General features: G+C 40.1%; 1 protein-coding gene across 2 annotated transcripts in view; it reads right to left on the bottom strand.

Moving 5' to 3' along the window:
- Positions 1 to 24522, bottom strand: part of sbf2 (SET binding factor 2) — a 107855-nt gene that overhangs the window by 55669 nt on the left and 27664 nt on the right. For both annotated transcript variants that reach the window (XM_085454301.1, XM_085454310.1), the window contains exons 3-7: positions 11228 to 11365; positions 7567 to 7701; positions 7058 to 7168; positions 5858 to 5963; positions 872 to 1004 (exon numbers count right to left, since the gene is read on the bottom strand). In XM_085454301.1, coding sequence (XP_085310427.1) covers positions 872 to 1004; positions 5858 to 5963; positions 7058 to 7168; positions 7567 to 7701; positions 11228 to 11365 — 623 coding nt within the window. The remainder of the gene's footprint in view (positions 1 to 871; positions 1005 to 5857; positions 5964 to 7057; positions 7169 to 7566; positions 7702 to 11227; positions 11366 to 24522) is intronic.

Here is a 24522-nt window from a genome sequence, read left to right as displayed (position 1 = left end):
TCAGTGCTCAATGTGTTGTTCTTTTATAACCGCCGCTCACAGGAGACTTCCTCTTTTTCTATAAACCCTAGAGATGGTTGTGTGGGAGAATCTCAGGTCAGTAGTTTCTGAAGTACTCGGACCATCCCACAGAGCACCAACAACGATGCCATGTCACTTAAATCACCTTTCATCCCCATTCTGATGCTCAGTTTGAATTTCAACAAGTCTACACACCTAAATACACCTAGCTGTATGCCAGCTGATTGGCTGATTAGATATTTACGCTAACAGTGAGTTAAATAGGTATACTTAATAAAGTGGCAGATGACCATATATCTCATACTTATAAATATTTATATGTATTAGCATCCTACTACACCACATTAGATCAACTTGATGTTGGTACTTTGCTTTCACATAAAGACACGGTGGCACGCCATGGCTGGAAATCATGTGGATGTAGTCGTTAAACTGTTACTAATATTACTACAATGATGGTTCAAGACGTCTTCTGTGAAAAAGGCTTACTGTCTCCTTCCTCCTGACGTCTTCCTTCCTTTTGCATGCTTTGCAAAAGGAAGGAAGATATGTTTCACAAGGGAGAGTGATGAACAAATGTATTGGAGAAAGGTAAGGAGGTTATTAACCACATACATCTGAGTCATTTCAAGCAAACAAAAAAAAAAAAAAAAAAGAGGTTAAAGAAGGTTAAATTGTGTGACTTTAAAAGGTGATCTAATGTGGTGGAGAAAACTGTTTTTACAGAAATGAATGAAAAATTAACAAAGTTAATGATCAGTCAGATCACAAGCCAAGAAAGTCACAACTGCAGTCAATGGAAAGTCACATGAGATTCTGTCTCATCCAGCCATATCAAACACATACTCACCTGTATTTAAGAGGAAACATGAGGGCTTCCAGGGCACGGCATGCCTCTCCAAGCCGCTGGTAGCTGGTGGAGTGGAATAAGACCTTATGTTCTGTCAGAACTGCACAGAATAGGCTAAGAACATTTTGGATTCCTGAAATGACAAAAAACAAACCAAACCCCAACACAGAATGAAATAAATGAGGTATTTGCTGGAATGTGACGTCCGCATTTTCCAGATCATTCATCTAAAATTGATTTGTGAAGGCCTTTCAGACTTCAACAACAGATTACAGCAAACAATGTGCACTTGGAAGTTCTCTGATAACCATAAAAGCTTCAAGCCGGATCACTGAAATTCTAAGGAAACAATATTCTGTACGCTCGTTCCTGTTAGGCGGAACAACGTGAAGAATGTTAATATAGAAAGTTCAGAACTTCATCTCATTGAAATTTGCTCCGGCTGTGATGGAAAAGTACAGAATGACTTCAGAGGGCATGAAAGGAGAACGCAAAACACTGAAAGCAGTGTAGCCAAGACCACTTAAGGCTTTGTATGCAAGAACAATTATTTTAGCATCAGTTCTACAAGACTACAACACAATGTGGTTCTGCTTTTGCTGAAGTTGTAAAAATTTTATTGCACGCTACCAAAAAAACTTTTTGGGAAGTGCACTTAAAAAAAAGAAGAAGAGTGTTACAGTAATGCAGGCTGACTTGTGCCAGTTCTTCAATTAGTATTACCTCTTTGTTTTATCACCTCCTGTCTAAATGAAGCTACCACAGTCTGTCTTTGTATGTGGGCACTGCACTCTCTGTTTACTATACACACAGAGCAAATGTATGCAGATGGGAACACTGAGCTAAATTTATATATTCAAATAAATGCATAATTGAAAATACAATGTTTTTAAAAATATGAATACTTTGAACTAAACTGAAAGGGCAAATTCACTTTTGTTTATATTTCTTAGCTTGTATTATTATTTTTACTACTGTTGTTATTTAGTGCAGCTGCATTAATTGGAAATAAAATTACAGTGACGCTGTGTAATCTGCACTGTGTCCACTAGCTGTGAAAATAAATCTGCATTCAAATAGGACAGTTTCTACTGAACCATTGAATATAAAGGTAGGTGAAAAGTCATCTCTGAAAAACAAAGGAAATTACACACTCTCATACAGTATAAATAATATTTCAAAAACTGATGCGACAATCAGGAAGAATTCTAAGTTTATAGTTCCTGTTATTGTTTCCTATCAAGCAACTGACAGACCAATTCATCACACATCGGAGTGATAAGGAAAGAGGAACACCGGCAGACATATCCGCGCCGCTGGGGGCGCTGGGTCTGGAGTCTGGCTGCCTGAATGGAGCGCTTCAGTAATAAACAGGAAACGCGCACCTCAAAAAAAACAAAAAAGGAAAAAAATCTTCCTTTTTAAAATGAAAAAGCGTGACTTAAAAAGTCATAACAGGCACCAAATGATGTATTTTTGTCCGTAATTTTTACTGAGATACCGAGGCTTCCAATTCACAGTCACACCTCGTGTTCAGGTGTTTGCTTATCTCATGGAAACAGCGACACGTTTCCGAGCCCTAAATAAAAGAAGTGGCAGCAAAAACAGAACAGACAAAGGCAACAAACAACAACAGTCGGGCTGTTGATGGTCGGATTTATCTCGCTCCCGGCCGGGGGGTGGTGTTGGGGGGGCTGTACTTCCTGTGCAGTGTAACATGTTTAACACACATTCCTCTGTGGTGACTCGATGACCTGTGCGCACAAAGCGATGTCCCGACCTGCCTGTCCCCATGCTAGTAGCTGATCCTTATATGGATGTAAGGACGAGCTAATAAGTGAAAACAAAACGCTTACGTGTAACTCATCAACTGACTTTCCAATCAATGTGCAGGAAAGTCAGGCTTTAAGGTCAGAGGAATCATTAACTCTACTGTCTAACTATGTCTGTAACTTTCAGTTTCCTGCACCTTAATAAAAAAATAATTATTATATAACAACCTGTGACAGCAGCAGGAGAGATTAAAAAAAAAGATTATGATTTCATATTCTTGCCAAGAGTGGAATAAAGAATAGATAATACCGATGCCGTGTCTACATATATAGCTTACAGACACGAGATGGTCAGGACAGTTTAGCCTGAAAAAACCTGCAGACAAAAAAACAAAACATGCAGACTGAAATAATTGAGGTGGTTTCAAAACACCATTGCCTGAAGTACATTTGTTCATTTATCCAACATTAAACTTCTGATAGAGTAAACCTGACTTTATAAGTTAAATTACAGTCATGGTATACTGTAAACATCACAAGATGAAAATATCAAGAATGAGTACATTCAGTATTTGATAAATTCAGCGTCACTGTCATGAAAGTAAAACGATATGATGCTTTTATTGGGCGTTATAGGTGCATGAGTCATTTTAGCCATTGGTAGGTGGTTGCCAGGCAACTTATAATCATGTAGGAGGAGTTCCCAGCCAAACCAACAGACAGTTTTTGTATTACAGTACTATAAAAAGTGACAAATTGTGGCTTTGAGGTTTTTCTGGCTAGCTATTTTTCCCTTCTGCTAGCCTCTGTATAAAGCTATGCTAACAATCTCATTGCTTTAGCCTTTAGCCTAGTTTAGTGTAGATTCCCTGCGCCGTGTCAGAGGTACTTTTCTTCCTGAAAGTCATGATGATACAAATATCATAAATATGACATTTTCTGTAAACACCTGGGTAGGGCTGGGCTATATCATACCGTTCACAGTAATACCGGTGTAATGTTGGGCAACGATAGGAAAATCAAATATCGCGATAGAACGTGGGTAAAACGCGCATGCGCAGTGCCTTTGTTTACATACGCACATGGCGGCGATGCAGAATGAGAAGAGCGAAAGTGGATCGTTAAATGAAACGAATGAACCAGAATTGGTTTGTAAAAATGCTGCAACTTCAGTGGTGTGGAACTGGTTTGGCTTTCATCCGTCAGGTACACAACAAAGCACTATTTTTGGTAGAGCATGTTAGCGGGCCGTCGTTATTACCGTGTTTTTTTTTTGGAAAATACGGCACACTTAAAATCAATCCTTTGATTTTTCTGAAAATCGACAGTGCCCCTTATAATCCCGTGTGCCTTATGTATGAATTCTGGTTGTGTTTACTGACCTCGAAATGATTTTATGTGATACACGGCGCTCGAAAATCTGTCAAATGTTTCAGTACGACTTTGCTAAGCTACGAACCCGCAACGCTTGATGGATTGTCGGAGCATTACGGCTATATTAGGCAGGAGCCTCGCGGAGTGATACGTACTGTGCTTCAACATAATATTACCGTATTGTGTGTGTATAACCTCTTTTTTTGTGGATTTTGTGGATGTTATACATGGTTATGCTGAGGATATGTCGGCCAATTTCCACTGGAAATGCCTTTTGGTTAAACTGTCAGCAAGGAATTTGCATTTGCACTGTTACGTTTTTATGTAACTTTAATGCACTTAAAAAAGCTGCTTGTTTAAGTGAAAATACATTGATGGGTTGTTTTTTTTGGCACTAATAAAGTTGAGAAGTTGTAAATTATTTTGTCTAGTGTCAATTATATCGTCAGTTATCGTTATCACAAATTTTCAAATGTATATCGTGATAAATATTTTTGGTCATATCGCCCTGCTCTGGGTACATTTAGCAGTGTTCAGATATCGGTTTGCATGCAGAAGAGTACCTGTCTATTCATTTTCATTTTCAAAATTATTAACAGAGCGACCGAACTGTAATCATTGCGCTATTCGTACGTGACTCTAAACATTAGAAAGAAACTAAAATGTGCAGTTCATCTTTCCAGCACACATGTACTGTATCCTACTTGCTGCTCTGAACTGCAAATGTACCCTCCTGATTAAAGGAAGCAGGTTTAGGAAAACTGACTGGTCGTGATTCGTTATTATGTCAACATTATTTTGTTTTGTGTATCCAAATTGGCAACAAATGCATGCTCTGACATGACCCTAATTGCATATATCGTGTAAGAACACCTACCCCTCCCAATCCCCTTGCTGCTTCCAAACAAAACGAGGATGGTGTTAATACAGTCAGGATACAGAATCTACTCTGATGTGAAGCACATTCTCCTAATCAAGAGAGACCAAATGAGGGCCAACTTTCCATTACAAATCAGATTTCAGGTGAATTAGATTTAATCACACTCTCGGCTTACATATGCAAAAAGTGAAATAAGCCCCGCTGTTTAGGAATAACCCCAAAATCTGCAAACATAATGCAGAAAGTTCACAGCGTGGCTTTTGCCAATTTGCGGGTTTTTTTGGAGTGCTAAGAAAAACAATAGACACACTCCCTAAATACGTCTGGACTCCCTCATGATTGAGTCATTGCGTATCAGGCACGTCGGTTCTTTACCAGAGCACGTATCGCCTGTTCAAATCATTTAAGTCTGGACCATTAACATATTGTGCAAACACTGCAATCCGAAACCACAAAACCTAATCAAATCTTCATTATTGGCTCCTTCTACCCAGACAAAATTACAGAAACATTGATGGGACACAGAGAAAAACGCACAGCCGTGCTTGAGACGCATTTCATGTAGAACTAATCCGAGCTCTTAATGGCTCACCGCAAAAGTCCTACAGTAGTGGAGTTTGCCACTAGGTGATTAGCAAAGTTACACAGAGCATTTAAAAATCTGATAAGAATAAATGTGAAATATGTCAAGCATAAAGGCATTTTACTAAATAAGCTGAGACATTGAATGCTTTAAAACTTATGTTTTTAAATGTGACTGCTGTCAGATTATAATAGCTACTAGAAATACTTACATGGTGATTGAGTCTACAGTACATGATAAACTGCAGCAGGGTAATGTTAATAAATACATGACAAGACATTTAGTCATTTCATTTCAGATACAACAATGAAGTCATAAATAAGTCATGTTGTGACTCATGATTGCTGGTTAGTAGTTATCACAGTTCCTTGACCCACCCAACTGCTGGAAGAGTAGAGCAATACTCTTGGATGTAACGGGCAGCGTGTCGTTCAGGGGTGTCTGGATGAGCTGACGGTCTCCTGCTCCCAGGCTAAATAGCTTCTGTAAACAGAAAAAAAAAGGGCGTGACAGTCAGACAACAGCAATAGAACATTTTAACGACCATCACGTCTACAGGGTTGAGAAGTCCAACGACTGACAGTCACAGGACTGTTCTGAGCCCGTGGGGCATGAAAAAGATGCATTCTATTCAATGCAAACACTGTGCAGACCATCTGAATAAGTCTTTTTCACACTAATCAAAAACATAACTGATATGGTGCACAGCTGCATCAATATAAAAATGATTCATGCACTGCAAAGATTCAAAAACATATTTCCAAAGTGTGTACGTGTTGTTCAGATCAACACAGACTCTAATCAGTCACCTAAAAGCTGTGCTGTAATTATTCTCACAAATACATCCTGATTCACACCGTGTGCAGGTATCCTCTGATATAATCTCACAGTATCATATAAAGGTCTCATGGGGTCCTCATTCACACAATTCCTGGCATACCTGTATGTTCAACTGTGTTTTGTTTTGACAAATGAGTCTGCTTGGGTCTGGCAGACTTGAGGACATGAGATTTTTTGTGGCGTCTTGCTAGAGAACAGAAGGGGCCAAATTCTTCCTTCTAACAGCACATTATCCATCATTTAAAACAAAATCAGATGAGAAAGCGAATGTGGCAGAATGAGCGGGCTGCGTTTTTGTTCCGGGTGTTAAATAAATTATCGTATGCCTAGCTTACCGGAGCATTATCTTCTGACATTTGGCCACCAAAATACATTATGACATCAAGAGGGATCCTAATGCAGCGACAGTGCAGTACAGTCCTCAAAAATGCTACAGATAAAGTTCAAGAGATTTTCTTTCTTGCTCCACTCTAAGAGTTTATTTCATGGCAGAATGAGCAGACTAGAACTTCGCCTGAACCCTGAACATGATGGTGGTGACTGGCTGCAAAGCAAACATCAGTCTGCATCACTGAACCTCAGTCATCCACTTACAATCTGGCTGAAAGCAGAGCAGGGTTGACATCAACAACCAACTAGCACAAAGTCCTGGACCTGTGCCCCCCTCCTTGAAAAACCACCCAACAGCAGAGCTAGACAGTGATATGTGGACATGTTCTCTCTTAGGTCAGACTTACCTGAGATCCACCAGCAACAGGAACCAAGAACGTAAAAAGGTTGGCCACCAATCCCTCCAAAGGGAAACTCAGGCTATCGATGTAGACCGTGTAGATCAGCCCTAAGCACCCCTGTAAGAACAACACGTGGAAGACAACTAAGACATGGAGAAAAAGGAAAGAAGCAACCATCAATGTGCTTAATAAGTGTCTGCATTTTCTCTTTTTGGGCCAAGAGCAAAGGATCCTCAGTAGGTAAGGTCTGCTAGTAAGGTTATTACCATGGATGGTATGACTGGCCTTACGCCAGCACAAACTGACCTTAATGAAAGGCTCAAAGTTTCTTATACACCTGAGACTCCTGTACTTTCTGAAGTGCATGCCTACATTACACCCATTTTACAGACAGAACAAAGCAGATTAGTATCTGCAAGACGAAAATCAGATTTGACAAAAATTCTGAGAATTCTTCTGAACGGTCAGAAAAAACATTTTTTAAATCAAGATTTAATCGTGCGGTGTCTTATTACCCGGAATATTTCGGGATAATCCAGCCTGGACACGAGAATGAGACTTTTTGGTGCAAACACTTGAGCTGGCTGGATCAGGCCATCCTCTTCTGCCTCCTCATCTTCATCGCCATCAGCTTCAATGTTCTTTGATCCCTGAAACATAAAAAGAGCAGTCGTTACTTTATAAGAAGAAGCACCTTGAGGAGACTGTTGTGATTTGGCACTGTATAAATAAAATGGCCTTTAACTGAATTGAATGCAGCCCAAAGAAATGTTAAAAATCCTCCTTTGTCTACAGTGAGCAGAAAAAAAAACATTCATGAAAGGCTGGACAATTAATTATCCTCTTTCACAATGTTGCATTTTAGTACAGCCAGCAGAGCCACTCTGTTAATTTCTTCAATTACGATGATGCTAATAAAAGATTTCTCCAAAGGGACCAAGATTAAACGAGATTTGCTTACAGAAGAGTCAAAAATGACTTTAGGAAGTTCATCCTCCTTCTCTCCTAGGATCACATCATAATACAGCAAATGCAAAACATCAGTGACAAAAATACCAAACAAGTTAACAACTGCACAGCGCTTAGTATCTATTGTGTAAGATAGAAAATTTACAGTTTCGATCTGGTCTCTATTGAGATCCACGAGCTGCATTACGACACTGATACGCCAATCTCTCGGCGCTCATTCCAAATAAAGCCTTTATCACAGTCTAGTATATTTCTCCAGGCAGTCAAAACATGCCGCAAGAGCTTAGGTATCTCCAGCACCAAGGAGTGCAGGATCAAAATATCTGTTCTATCCATCTGAGAATTTGGGGGGGGGGGGGGAAGAGATTTGGTTCAATTATTTAACAAAATACATTCCTGCGCCGCCTGTCTGGACGCTCTCTGAAATCTAGCTGAGCAGATAAGGACGTCAACTCAGACAGTTAAGACTGTTAAAACACCCTCACGTTTCAAGAAGATCTTCAGCGCTCTGAAGTGAACGCTGGAATGTTTGAGGTACCCCGATGGTCTCGATGAGACCAAATATAGCCTGACCTAATGATTAATATGAGCGAGACAGATAAAAGATAAGGCCGTGTGGTGGATAATAAACGTTTATAGGGTCAGTCTTTATGCTACAGCATGTAATCTACACCAAGCAGACACGCATCTCGGTCAAGTGTCTCTCTATCAGACACAAACATCTCAGTTAGTTTAATCTGTTTGAGTGAAGCGTATCAGTTAAACTGTAAGACAAACTGTATTGTTTTCATGCTTTTTTTAAAAGCCTAAAGATAGCTTCAAAATTAATTAGATTAACTTCTCACTTTATAAACTAATACATTATGTGCCAACATCAAAATCAGTGCAACGCTCTGCTTGGAAGCCCTGATTCTTTCCAAGAAGCACGGCACTTGGGCATACATGAGATATCTAAATATTATTGTAAAACAAGCATGCCCCCCCCACCTTGGGGAAAAAAGGCACTCCGTGACTCCCCTTCAGGACAATGTGGCTGACAACATTACAAAATCTGCTTCAGAATCACTCCACCACCAGCACCATAGCAAAGAGTTCAAGGCCTTGACCCATTTTAACTGGAAAAAAAGCTAAAACAACCCGATACTCAAGGCCCCCAAAATGATCTGCTGCCAGTGTCCCCGTGCCAGACACCCCCAGAGGTCCAATGTCCATAACTCAATGGATTGAAGCTTTCCACGTGGCATCAGGGACTCTTGCACATTATTACTGATTAAAATACATATAAAAACAACAAAAAAAACCAAACAGAAATGAGGTTTCTCAACAGTTTGTATTGACTTTATTTTACACACAACCACCTGCTTCAGGTGTGGGGTTTTTGACTGAGTGAAAACATTAAGAGTCCCACTTTTCCAACCTGGCAACAAAGTTTACATGTTGAGATACACCGGCTCTGTGATTGTACATACGTTTACACTCCTCTACTGCCACAAAAAAAAGTGTTCAAAAATGTGTTTTTTGAGCATAGTACGAGTTCTCCCTGTAGTCTCGATCATGTCTGGTAAATATGTGGAGCATTATCAAAATTGCATGAAATAGAATTTCCAGAGGTCATCCTCGTGTTAAAGTGAAATCCTGTCGCTAAAGTCCTCCTACTCTTCACAATGAGGGTGATCCACTTATCTGTAAACCCTAACATGCTTTTCACAGACTTCACCAACAAGAGGCGAGCAAAGTGGAAAAATGCACTCAGTTATGCAAACTGAGGCATGCTTTAATACAAATGTAATTATAATGTGATTCACACAACAAGTTCAAATGCTAATGAGAAAAGGATGCACTACAACAGAGCTGAATTCAGGCATTCCACCAAAGTGACTCGTTGCTATTTTGAAGTTGACACATTTCTCTTACGGGGCTCGATTTCAAATTTCCCTCAAAGATGTTAAAGTGATATAACTGGAATGTGATTGATGACTGCCTTCCACATGCGAAAGGATGTGAGGTCACAGTGGGCAGAGTGACAAAGAGTCATTTAAGGCCTCCAACAAAGGCCAACACAGTGAAACAATTATCTTGGTATTGTGTGGGCCTCTGGCAGGGAGAGAAGTTAACAAGATCACTGGTAAGTATGAAAATGATCCCAATGAAACTAATCTGTAGTAATCAATAATTTATGGGGGTTTTGGACATTGGTGCCGTGACCACTAATCTGCAATCAAATGCAGTCTTGTATGCATGAGTAAATCACATGCCGAAGGGGAGCAGAGGCTATCCTGTCTTTCCTCGGCCAAGTCACAATTTATTAGGCTGGATGCAAACAGGCTGTTTTATAATAACGCCCGACATTCTGGAAGACATCAACCACGCGACAAGCATTCCTGAGAACTAAAGAAGAGTGCCAAAGACGGCAAAAAACACAAAAACAAAAAGCAAATCAATAAGCCTAAAATGAAAACAGAAAGTCACATTGCCCAAGCTTCATATCCCTAAGGGTGTCTAATGGTTATGAAAAGCACACAAGAATGACAGTGACCTCGTTTTGAGGAGGAGGAAGAAACCGACTTCAACATTTTGATATCAGGGGCTTACAAGGTGATGATGTCATGCACTGCTTTCTACTAAAGAGGACAGGTGACTGTAGATTTGTATTATTACTGTGGCTCACATGGCAGCTCAAGGGGTTACAGGTGATGCACCGATCTGACATTTTGATCAAATATCAATGCGATCACTGATGATCAGATCATGTTGGTTACAGCCAACACATCATTAACACTGCACTGATTGCTAACAGGGGAGTTAATGTAGCATTTAAGAAGCTAAAAACTAGGAAAAAGCAAAGATAGAGCAGCTGGAAGGTATTTCACTTCCAGCTGTTCGCAAAAGTTTTTAAGATAAAACATAAAACGATCGAGTGAGTTGCAAGGCTGAAAAACTCCAACAGCACGTTATGATTTCTCTCTTTTACTCAGTGGCACATAATGCTTGTTTGAAGGCTTCTGCTGCAATTCTAGTAAAATTGAATACTGTCGCCAACGGGTTCTTGTCCACTCCACTTTACACATGACATGCTTGTGTGGATCTGTAAACGGTGGTGGGTTCAGACTGAGCAGGGAATAAAGGAGAAACTCTCTAAGCTGAAATGAGACTGCAGATGAGTTCATGTAGTTCACGTTTTGGTCAAAGGTAGAGACTGTGGAGTACCTGCAGGTTGACCTCGGCCTCGTAGAAAGTGAGGCAGGAGCAGTAGTGTCGGTCTGAATCGATATCTGTCAGCACAACGGTGAAGAAAGTGGGTGCTTTCCGATCTCTGGACAGCCTCCAGCCTCCAGGCTGGCAGAACTGAAAAGACAAAAAACAGTAAAATGACGTCACATAGGAATCCACAGAATCACATCTCACTTACAGTAACATTTGGTTACTTTTGATTTTTTTTAAATAAATTCAGTGGTTATGACACCCACTGAGACTTTTTGCTGGTAAACCAATCAAACCTTCAAATTACTGTGAAATACTGCAGCAGGTCCTAGCTGAATCCCAACGCCCCCATAAAGAGCAAAGACAGGATGTCCTGCTCTGGGGTTGCAATTTCATCTCCTATGCATGCCACAGAGCAGGAAGTGGCATGTTCAGAATTTATTTTCTTTAAAAATCGTCAGCGATGGTGCCCGTTCTAATTGAAGGTCTGAGCATGAGAGGAAATGTCGCACACAAGACTTACAGGGACAAAAAACTCCAAAACAAAAAACAGGAATTAAGCAACTTTATACATTAAATCAAAGCTAAAACTGAGAATAACAACAAATATTTATTTATCCTACTGTCCCAATTTCTTATTCAGATTTTTAAATGACGAATCATCATTTAAGAAAACAACACATCTGAAAGGCGGACCTCTCTGTTACACCGTTTTATTGATTCAGACTGTCCAGGGTATAAGTTCGGACAGAGGTTTAGATATTCCATGAGAGAGTCCTGTTCTCCCAAAATCTTCCAGGAAGGACTTATTATTTAGACTTCCAAACATTCCTGTTTACTGACGATTTAAGTATCACACAAATCAATAATTTTCTATGCGTGACAAAACTGAGCCATTTTTAGAAAACTGTGGGCACAGAGAGAGACCATTACAATAATAAGAAGCATCTTAAACAGGTTTTAGGTCCCAGAGCAACAACAGCGTGAGTCATCTCCAATCCTGACACAAAACATCTGCAAAGTGTGGAAAAAAAACAAGCTTCTCCCGATACATTGTCTGGTTAGACAAAACCGGTTTATCAATCTATTGACTTTATAGTTAGAGACATAAATTGCTGTTGATGTTGCCTTCACATAAACACTTGCAATTCTTCAAGCTCAAAATAAACCTGCCCACTGTTTGGAGAAATAGATGAATTATTTGTTCTTATAGATAAACTTTGAATAGTTTATCTTCCAAAAAAAAAGAAAAAGGAATAAATAAGCCACGTGGCACACGAGAGCACAGAGGGCCAAAGTATAAGGGGCAGGCAGGCATTTGGTCAGAGAGTTGAGTGTTTGTGTCTGATCCTTCTCTTGTTTTTGCAGGAGGCCCAACTGGCTCTGGTTTTGAAAATGGTGTTTAGACTGCTCCTCAGGGGTTACGCAGGGGATCACCGGACACATGGAGGAAGAGAGGAGACCGGGTTAAGGAGGGGCAGCTAAGGGCAAAAACAGATGAACAGATGGGTAGATAGCTGGCTCTGTACACGAGGTAGTGTCTCTTGGGCAGCAAATGATAAGAGGTCAACTAAAAAAAAAAAAAAAAAAAAAAAAAAAGGAGAAAAGGGAATTAAAGGGGAGGGCTGGAAAACAGAGATTAAGAGAGGAAGGGAGGAAAGAGAGAGATGGGAGGGGGACAAGGGGCCTGTTCAACCTGGAGGTTCAGACCAGGATGCCATCTTCTAGCAGATACAATAGCCCACAGGAAATCTGTTAAACCTGCATTGTGGGGAGGTGTGTGTGTGTGTGTGTGTGTGTGTGTGTGTGTGTGTGTGTGTGTGTGTGCGCATATGAATGCTCGGGCCAGACAGGATCCAAGGACAAGTGCGGATAACTGTGCTCCTGTCCTAAAGTATTCCAACTATGCCATTCATTGTTGTCAAAAAAGAGACAAACACATTTGGGACCACATAGCTCAGAAGATCACAGGAGATAATAACATCCTGTGTGTGTGTGTCTGTGTGTGTGTTGTATTTCTCCATGTGTGTTTCCGTAGTGGTGAACATATGTGCGAGATGGGGACTATGACACGGTGACATGCAGGCAGCAGATGAAAAGATGATGGTGAAATGATGAATTGCCTTCCATAATGTTAAATAAGTGTTTAAGTCAGGGGTTTCTCTCCTGTAGGTCTGCAGAGACACTTCAGGGCTGGCACAGGTTCAAAGACACTTGACTGAGTTTGGTGTTTAGTAAACTTCATGGTAGTCAGGGACCAATGCTTCCAGACAGACATCCATTTACATGCAACTTATCACTGTCTACATAAAACATGACTACGTATCTTTGATGTAGCTGGATCCGATTCAGACTCTACAAAGAAAGTGATTCCACGTATCCTACGCAGCTGCATTTTTATAAAAACGTGTCTCATTTCCGAGGTTTTAAACACTCAATGCTTATGACGCTACAAGTTTCAGGCCTGTGCAACAACTGAGTTTGGATCCTACACTAAGGTGTTCACATATGGTGAATGTTTGCTTGATTAAAACTATTTCAAGTAAGATGAGTATACTGATGGTCTCTCTCTGCAACCTACTAGAAAGGAAGGGCATCTCTGAAGGTCTGCAGTGCTTTTTACAAATGTTGTCATTTTAAATCAACTGCATGTAAACATCAATCCGAAGAAATCCTCTGTGATTTGTAATTAAGTGTGGATATACCGATAGTAACACTTTTCTTAAGTTATTCCTCTTTAAAAAGGAATTGAATAAAATGTGGCTTAAGCGCAGACTTTGTTTTAATTTAGTGGCCTAACAAAAATATTGCATTTTTAAGACTAAATGATACCAGAATTAAACTTTGTAGACACAGCGTTGTGGTTAGGGTATACCTGCCACCAATGGGACCAGGTCAGTAGAGTTTATTACTGAACTGACTGCTAACTGACAGACTGACAAAAGTAGCAGTGTAAACTTCAATGTAGAGCAATCGTTTCAGGTCAGACTCAAGAAGTCTAATATCTGTAGAATGGATGTGGTATTACAGACTGGTTTAGAGGCCTGGCGCTAAGCATGTTCACCACTGCATCCTGGTTTGGAACCTGATGTGATGAGCGAGGGGTCGACTGAGAAACTGTGGTACACTCAAGCTTCATATGGCAGCAGCTCTTCAATCACAAGGCATGGCAGCCTTAAACCAGACCATGCTTTGTCATGCTTTGACTCTGATGGGGACCATGACTTACAAAGTTTGTGTCAGTGAGATGTGAAACTAACAACCGAGACAATAATCTTGTAAGATAAATGTTTACTGAGGTCACAGATCAGGTAGGATGGGGGGCTTCTATGCTTCTATGCTACATTCTTCAAACAGAAACAGTAACTGCTATATAGGACAGATAGATTCCAGAGACCAAGCAGAAGGTAACAAAAGGTGAAAGCACTGACTGACAGGATCAGACATAGGCTACACACTGACCTATAGCATGACACGGGAATCAATTACAGAGCAACACGTGCTAACAGTTTAGCCTTTATACAGCTAAGAGAAAGGACATCTCCTGGTCCAAAATTAGATCTCAGTCAAATGACAAAGGATCTCTGGGACACACTTGCTCTGCTGATGTCAGAGGCGAGCTGACTGCAGCCCTCCAGCTAAACCTACCACGTCGCATCATGTGCTACAGCCCAGCATGACTGACTCCCAACCCCACAATTCACCACCCCATCAGTGATATTAGATATGCAGTCTGACCTGGTAAGCATCGTCACAGCACCAATCAAAAGAAAGAGAGAGAGAAAAAAAAAAGAAGGAACACAGCTGCATTGCCTGAACAAGACACGGCAACATTCTTCTATTATGACAAGTGATTAAAGCTTGCTTAGGCTGGTGCGGCCAGCTTAAACAGGGGCAGCCGCCATCACTAACGATGACTAAGGAAAAAGAGTCAGAGACAACGATATCAGCTTTGTTTTCCACCAGTATGACACAATTGAAACATGACTGGAAAGCGGGGTTTAAGTGTTTTCATTATGACCACAACATTTCAGAGTCCTGTACTAGGAGAAATACAAACAGACTCTGAAGGGTCATAAAACCTTGAAAGAGTTCCCGTCACCACCAATGAACTCTGTCCCGCAAATCCTCCACGAGAGAATTATTTCATACTCTGGTTAGGTTACTACATCCAAAAGTTCTCGCATGTTTTCGCTCCGCAGCAATAAAATGTGTATAGACCGAGCTGTCTCCTCTAATCTGATCGTCAACAAGAATGACCCAAAGTGGATGAGAGAAAAAGGAAAATATTTTCCTCTACAATCCTCTAATCACATAGGCGACTTTTTGTGTATGAGACAGAGGGAGAGACCTGGAAAATGCAGGAATATGGGCAGTTTTTAAAATGACAACACATACAAAACACAGAAGCTGAGTTCACACACACTAACATTTGCATTCCTAAAAATAACTGTTCTCACATCCTAAAGCGGGTGTTACTGAAAGGAAACACACAAAAAAACAACAACTTCAACTTTTAAAGAATTCCAAGACAATGCTGCCAGAAAAATCTAGCAGCAGATGTGCCCTACACCACGTGCTTCCATCATCCTTTTCCCTCTACCTTGCTCTTTCCCCATTCTTATGGAAGCATGCCAGGAAGACAACACAATGACGGAAAGTGAAGTGCAAGGTGTCAGGGGCTGGCCGGGGGGTGAGAAGGTCAGCGGCGTGCAGCCTAGCCAGGATTCCATCTTTATCAGGTCTGCAGGATGAGCAACGGACAAAACAACCAGAGATGGCCGCGAGCGAACAAACATGCTTACGTCCACCCCCCACACACCTCATCTCCTTCACTCAAGGACACCAAGATGATGACAGGAAATGAAACGGTCAACAAAAAACAAACAAACAAAAGAAAAAAAAAAAAAAAAAAAACCTCCCACACCATAACTCCCAAACACTTCTCCATGGTTACAGTGACTTAATTCACTTTACTGCAGCACAGATGCATCACAAAAGCCTCTTAGGTGACATCTGATCTCCTCAGCTCTGCTAGTTTGAAAGTCTGGTTTACTTTACCTGTTATGTAATACAGGAGACATATGGTTCATTTTAAAGATAGATTATTTTTAGACAACCATGATAGAGCACAGCATGTAAAAAAAAAGAAAAAAATGTCAAGTCAGGCAGTGAAGTAAGAGTCATCTAGCAAATATGGCAAACACTAATGCAGTAATGTACACAGAATTCCGTGCTTCATAAATGCCACATGTGTAATAGGAAATGTAACACTGGAAAAGGACCCCGCTACAACATGTATTTCAAGCAAAAACGTAAAGAGTTTTTTTTTTTTTTTTTAAATTGCCACGCACAGTCCCACCACAAGCTTGCAAAGGACAGCTTTGCTTGAGGGCAAATACTTTACTTCAAAAACACTGCATAAATGAAAACCAGGCAGCTCACCACAAGCGGCTTGAAAATAGAAATGCAGAGACGGGAAAAAAACTAAACATCCCATTGGAGAATTAAACATTCCTATTTATAAATCAACCCACTGTCAGTTCATCCTGTACCCAAACCTTACTACTTCAGCTTCACCTTGAGTTAATATGGGATGTTCACTGTTTGGCATGTGGGATCCCAAAGTTTAGATTGACTCTCCGGTGCCAATTCAGTCAAAAGTAGGTTAATAGACTCTGTATCTTCCAAGAATGAATAGGTTGAATCATAGTTCAGTCAGGAATCTGCCATAAAAATGTACTCAAGAGTAGAAAAATTCCCTGTCGGAATCCAAGAAAAGTCCATGGACTTTCCCCATACTGTTTAATAGTAGTATCAAGCGGGAAAAATGATATTAAAACCACCTGAGTAGTATGAAAACAATCATAATCAAATAAATTCTCCCATTGTGATGATGGAATATGTCAAAATGGACAAAAAGAGCAGTAAAAATCAACCGTGTAAAGTCCTGGCACTTTGTATACAAAACGAAAAAGAAACAACCAGACTCGATAAGTCATGTATGAACATGTTAATCACTTGTCAGCATACTGAACTTCTTAAACAAGATTAAACTGATGTCAAAGTCTTCTAAACACTACAGGATTTCACAATTCAAACGAGGTGTCTTGCATTAAACAAAAATTACAGCTTGGGATTTCACAAAGTAAATAAATGAGAAGTGACCTATTGGTAGATGAGTACAGCACATATTATGCTGCACTCGAGAAAGCGGACTATGACTTTCAACACGTAAAACGCAAAAACTCGAGTTGGTTTCCAGAGAAATGTACGAAAGTTACAGACAGTTCTTGATATTGCCCGACTTTAACGTAACGTAATGAAAGCCGGGTGAAAAACAGACACCAGCAGACCGAAACAACCTGTCAGGTTCCTACATTTGTGACAGCCGTGGGGAAAAATACAAGCATGGGTACCCGGCTTGGGTACTCATCCTTGTATTAAAGAACGTGGCAATGAAAAGGCGAAGCTTTTAGCAGAACTGGCTGTTCCTTTCAATATTTACAGAGATATGCTTGACATATAGTAAATATTTGTGGAACAAAGGATTAGGCTTCATTATGATTCAGCGTGCATCGAGCCACAATTTGCTCCAAATAACTGTCATACTTATTACATAAGATCATCTTCTACCTAAATCATCCTCTTTAAAGACAGTGACACGCTTATAAATACGGCTTTATTGTACGTTTTGAAATCTGCTTGTGTCTCTCACAACAGATAGCAGGACTCTGATTATATTTACTCTACCAAAGAACCCCGATACCTCCCCGGGATCTGGTTCACACTCACATCTGGCATTCAAATCTAGACTGCCTGCAGATGTGCATCTGACCTTGGAGCACTTCATCCTCACAACTGAGACAGTCCAGGATCTATCCTAATTTTGCAGCACTGCCTATAAAAATCATCCTGAACACCTCCCGTGTCCACAGGTCAGATGTGCGGTGGGTTAGCTTTGTCTACCACAGCATCCTTTATGACAGGAACACCAAGGGGACTAAAATTAGAAAGTGGGAAACAAAAGCTAAAAATTAGGGGGTGGATGATTTCAAGGATTTTGCTGTCAGTGTGACTGCAAACACTATGCAAATCAAGGTAAAAATTTAGTTTGATGTCCCATTAAGGCATTAAATAAATCACCACTAATAAAAAATATTAATTGTAATCATTGTCTCTATGTGCATAATGAGCATGTGGGACACGTGAGCCTGTATATGCATATAAAAACAGATGGACTGAATAATTGTAATGGGCCTTATTTTTAAGGTTTTAAAGCACCAAATTACTACAGGCCCTTTTTTTTTTAACCCAGGAGTAGGTAAACATGGTTGTTACGGTTATCTGTAAAAAGTAAACACGACACATCAAAACACATTTCTGAGCACATGGAGCGATGCATGAAAGAGCAGGGTAAACAGCTTTATCCTGATGTTGTCGATCAGTACAATGGCCGTCCAGCTCAGAAAGATAATAGCTTTGTAACAGGTGCTTCCTCCACTGCCTTGTAGGGGCCCTGGCTAAATATCAGTACTCACCATAGGTTCTGCTCTCACTTCTGCTGTCCTCCAACCACAACATGTTTTGTTCCTCTCCTAACTATACACTAATGCAGTGCGTGGAGTAAATGCAAAACCTTAAAAAAAGAAATAAACTTGCTACAGAAGGTCTGGTGTTGTTCTCAAAAAACAACAAGAGATGATATCTGTGACGTACTTCAGACGTGGTGACCAACATCTCCTTTTCTACCCAAGCAACCGGCAACCTCTGTCGCTGAATCGTGAAAGCAGGGTTGTAGGGTTGCCAAAACATGCAGCGTTCATATCCTGTATGAGGTTTTATGGATAGTGATGATACTATTCAGTCAAGTGGGCTGTGGGTTAATGGTAATATTTATCCTCCTTTATACCAGAACAAAATCAGCTGGTAACCGTTCGTTTGAATGTGGCGAATACATCCGCAAGTTTGGTTTTATAGTGAAGATGCTGTATAAACTGTGGGTGTGACCATTCAACCATGCTCCCTACAGGACATGCAGCTCTTAAACCCACAGAGACTACCAGAGTTTATCAACCACCCAGCAGAGCTATGCAAAGAGCCCTAAAGTCTTCCTAGGCTACAAGAAAAAAAAAAAAAAAGAATTCATTAGTGCAACATATTATTCTGTGACTGGAATTAATCGTTTCCCCTTAGTTTCAGTATTTTTTCACCTGAAATTTCAAATATGTTCAAGTTCAGCACAGGGAGTTCAGATTATTATAGGAATATTTTGCTGGAAAATCATGTTTGAAAAGCACAACGCTGAGACTGATTTCAGAAGCTGGGTCTGTACACCTGCACTCCTGAGAGTGATAGAGAGATATTTCAAAGATAAATATTTAAGGCACGTAAGTAGAATTCACAAGTGAGTTATAAGCTATGTCGCCAGCCACTGGTGTAGTCATCATCAAGTAGTCATTCACATATTTACTAGCAACTTTCATTCACATGTAACCACGTAGGGGAATGTTTGGAGCAAGCATGTGGGTGGTTCAGGATAGCCGTGGTATCCCAAAACTGGCACCATTTCACAGCTATTGTTTTTGCGTAGGTCCCAGTGGCACGTGAGATTGTTATTAACCATCATCACTTTCATGTATTGTTTGCTCGGAAGGAGGCTTTCCATGTTATTCTCAAACTTGAAGTCGATTAGGAAATAACATTTCTGTTAAGTGGACAAGTCAAAAAGCTCTGCCTGTATTTTATCTAGAAGTATGTGAGCTCTCCTGTGTACCGTGGCTCGATTTCATCCTGTGTATTCCCATTTCCTGGTTAGCTCATATCATGGAAAGTCCTGCCTGCTTGACAACTCCAGCTTTGTTTTCTGATGTGTTTAGCTTCACTGGCACATAAAGCATTGATTACTCATCTGTGGATCTTCCTGATGTACACATGGTCCCATTTTCCCGCTAGCTGGAAGGGCTTCCGGCTATTTGGAATGCACTGTTTAGTTTCTCTCTCATAGCTTTACAAACATCAGAAGACTGACGTGCAGCGCGACATGTCACACATGAGCCAATCCATAAGGTGATATAATTAGGTTTCATTCTTTCATAAGTCAGTTATTTGGCAATTAGCCTAAATCGGACTAACAAGGCCTGCTGATTATGAACAATGCAGTAAAGCTTTGTCATGTTTTGCTTATCCAACCAACAGAGAGGTTAGATAAATGACCCCTCATAGCTGAAAGGGTGAGTCTTCTCTCAAGTGAACTGAACTTGACCTAAGCCCAGATGCTAGGAGGTTTAACAAAACAGCTTTGGTGTTCTGGTTAGATATGAGACAAAAAGCTTCAGTTATGTTTGGCTAAAATCTTAAACTTTAAGACACTTGATGGATTAAAAGAGATTTTTAAGGCATTAAAGCAGAATACGCTTCTTTCATTTGTGCTTATTATATTGCCTAACCTGTAGAGCTGGACGTACATATATGACATAGATGTCACTGGGTGCTATTTAATAGATCATTTTTATTTTATATACTATATTCCCATAGTTAGAATATTGAATATTCTTGAACAATGCTAAACAAGTAATCATGTTTTTGTGTTTTTAATCGACTATATTTTATCAGTACAAAACATTCTAGGGCTCTCGTTCTAATCGCTGTGTGTGCACTCACGTTACCCTTCCTGTGAAGCGTCTTTACTTTTATCTTGGCTCCTAGATGGGTGGAGACGATATGCAACATAACACTGGACAATCAGGGCCTTTATCGCCTCTCTGAGGAAGAAAAAAATGGCATGCAACTCTTCTCAATAACAGTTTCTATCGAAACACTTTGTGGCAGATCTCTGAACCTCAATACGCTGCACTACAACTGCAGCTTAGTGCAGGTAAACGAGTCACTTACTTCCCATAAGGGTCGAAACTGCTGCTTCTTAGAGGGAGTAAAGTTCACCCAGCATACCACTGTTATCATGCTGTACTCCTTTTGTTAAATTCTTTTTCTTCATGCACAAAAATTGGGTTTGTTGTCTTACAAATAAATATTCAGTCTCTTTATCATATCATATTATATCAAGGTCAGATTTTTCTTAGCCATATTGCCAAGCTCTATGAGGTGAGTAGAACTAGCAATACGGTTAATATTGCTCTTATATATTTCAGCCACACATAACAGTCAAAAGAAAACAACGAGTACGGGAGGAGTTTGCTTCAAAAATAAATTCCAGATTTAATCTACGAAGGTGGTTGCTATTGTATAGTCATTGTAAAGATCATCTATATGATTCTGCCAGTTGAAAAACACTTCCATTGAGGGTTTTTTTTTTTTTCCATTTTCATTGCTTAAGTCCTTTGCAGGACAAGAGCAAGATGACGAGAAAACAAATATTTACAGTGAACATTTTAACCTTAAACATAAGACTTAAAGACTCTGTTTGTTTGTGTGTTGGGTGATGTTGTAGCAGTACTTTCACCAGGAGGGTGTTTAAAAGAAGCCTAAAACTTTTTAAAGTCCCAAATTGAAGTGGAGAAAAGTCTACCAGCAACTAAAACGAAACGGTGGCAGATATCTTAACAACTCTACTGGATCAGCAGAGAAAATATTTTTTTTCAGGTTTTTTGTCTTTTTGTTATAACAACAAATAACTTAAACACAGTTTAAGTTACGACTTTCTGTTTTTTTGTGCAGTGGACTAAATTTGAGTTTCACTATGATTTCAAGGAACATTTTTACTTAAGGGGGGGCGCAGCCCAGGTCTTGCTGCAGTCAGGTCCAAGACTTCGTCTTCCTGAGAATATCTCTAATTAAAACCATATTTTAAATTTCAGTTAGAATTTCACCATTTGTACTCTGGCCCAGTGGACATAAACTATCCACACATGACACTTGCAGTTCACATTTTTCTAATAACTTGAGCATCTTTTCTGGAAGTGAAGCCTTGTTTCTCATTACAGCAGGGATTTGGAGGAAAAGCAAGAGTTCAACAAGTTAAAGTTCTAGACAAGAGACATGACACATGTGAGTCTGGTCAAGTCAGGTCACATTCCTTTAAAGGAAGATGGGCCCTGAAGTTTAATGTTTGAACAACAACAAGCAGAGAAACAAAAAAAAAAAAATCCCAAAAATCTCTGTTGTAAGATCATTTGCTGTTACAATACATGTACTTCTCTGCATTTGATGCAGGTACTCTGTGTGTTTGCATTTACTGTATATGCCACAGGAAAAAATGCAGCCTTTTCAACAACAGAACACAGAGTACAGTAACCTTTCTCCAACTTATCCTAGTGTCTCTCTGTTATCAGCCAGCCTTGGATTAGCCTACTGTAGGAGCACATGTGATTTAGTGTTGTTTGGATGCAGGACAGAAATTGCAATGCCTCCAAGAGCACCATATGCACTACAATCCCTACAACTTGTAAACTGAAACAAGGAATTTCCAAAAACACAAGAAAAAAAAGTTCATAAAATAGCAGTTATACTTCTTAGAACTCAGTATCGGAAGTTAGACCTTGTCTCAGTATCGAAGCATAGCCAATGCAAAACCACAGCTTGGATAGACAAACTGATTTCTAAAATGCTTAGAAATCACAGGTGTAGCTAGAGAGAAAAAAAGGGAAAGTCAATTGGAGTTTTTAAGGTAGGCTGTCACCGATTTAGTTTTGTTGCTAGTAAACCTGTCTTGATTTCAATCTTAGACTTTCAGAAGTATAACACCCTTCAACAAAAATAATTGAGGTATGAAGTTAATATAACACTATGTCTTGTGTTTAACACAGCAGATGATCAGAACTGACTAACTGATAATGTTTGCTCCTCAGCCCCCACATCATTAGCTGCTACAGCGCATGCTACCTTACTTAACGGATGCCTTATGTGCTAATTACAAATAGCTAAACAGCTAATGTTAAAGTATGTACTGGACAGGGAAGTTTATGATAACTGGGCTTGACTTCATAAAATTCCTCATAAAGACTGGGGTGTTGGTCTGTAAGATGCTTTGCCAAGTTTGCTGTGCTACTGTTTATGTGTTCAGCTGCTAGTGAGGAGAGAGGCTGATTGTTAGCTACAGGCTTTTGAATTCAATACTGTTACAAATGAGTAAAGGAGTATCTAATCTGATCCGTGACTTTTTAGTATCAATTAGTAACAAAGTATCTTTTTTTTGACAACCATCCGTGGTACATATACTGCTTAAAATGCCTATGGAATTAAGTATTTTCAGAGGTATGGTATTAGTATCACTAACCTGCAAAAAATTACTAAGTAACAAAGTAATGTGTCGTTGGGACAAATGTTAACCAAACCACAGGCTTGTAAAGGGGAAAAAAGGTTAAAAGGTTAAAACTGTATTTGCTGCAATAACTCCACATGCCAACATTTGACAAAGTCATTTATATCATAGTTACTTGATTTATTCATTCCTACTTTTTAGCCTAGATGTGCTGCATATGCTGCATATCCTGTCGACAGAATTTTCAAGGACTGTTCTGAAGAATGAATTTAGGTTTACCACTGACCACTATATTGGGTCAGTGGGATAAGAAAGTTCAACTTTGGGCAAACAGCAGAGACGTAGAGCTGTGGATAGATGAGGAAGACTAACACTTCACCTCAGCGTGACAGACCGACCCTCGTGTCAATCAAGAAAACATCCAATTTTAGTTTTAAGGACCACGAAAATGCATACCAGAGATGACTCAGGCTAGTGTGAGACCATAATGTCGTCTGAATATTTATTGTAATGCTACATCTTCAGGCACTTTCATGCTGGCTTGACTGGCCATTTGAATCAGAATCAGAATCAGAATGGGTTTATTGCCAGATGTTGAGGTTTACAACATTAGGAAATTGCTGCGGTGCTTCAGTGCAGACAATAAGAATTAAAGTGCTATGTAGAAAGAAAGATGTGTGCATGAGATATACATGAGATATATACATGAGAATAAGAATTATGAGTGCTACGTAGAAAGATATATACATGAGTGCAGGTGGTGATCAGTGCCAAACATGAAATGATGCAGTGACACAGCGTAGGGTCATGTGTTAGTGGCGGGGACAGTCATGTGGTTATTGTTCATGTGTCCAACAGCAGAGGGGAAGAAACTGTTCTTGTGGCGAGAGGTTCTGGTGCGAATGGACCGGAGCCTCCTGCCTGAGGGGAGCAGGTCAAACAGACTGTGTCCAGGGTGAGAAGGGTCAGCTGAGATCCGGGCTGCACGCCGCAGTGTCCTGGAGGTGTACAGGTCCTGCAGAGATGGGAGTCTGCAGCCAATCACCTTCTCGGCAGAGCGTACGTGTCTTTCATTTACCAA

This window comes from Copadichromis virginalis, linkage group LG1 (genome assembly GCF_057382275.1).
Source record: "Copadichromis virginalis isolate Kocher_CV1m ecotype Utaka linkage group LG1, C_Virginalis_male_GT1.1, whole genome shotgun sequence".
NCBI classification, from domain to species: Eukaryota; Metazoa; Chordata; class Actinopteri; order Cichliformes; family Cichlidae; genus Copadichromis; species Copadichromis virginalis.
This window is presented reverse-complemented; position numbering and strand designations above follow the sequence as displayed.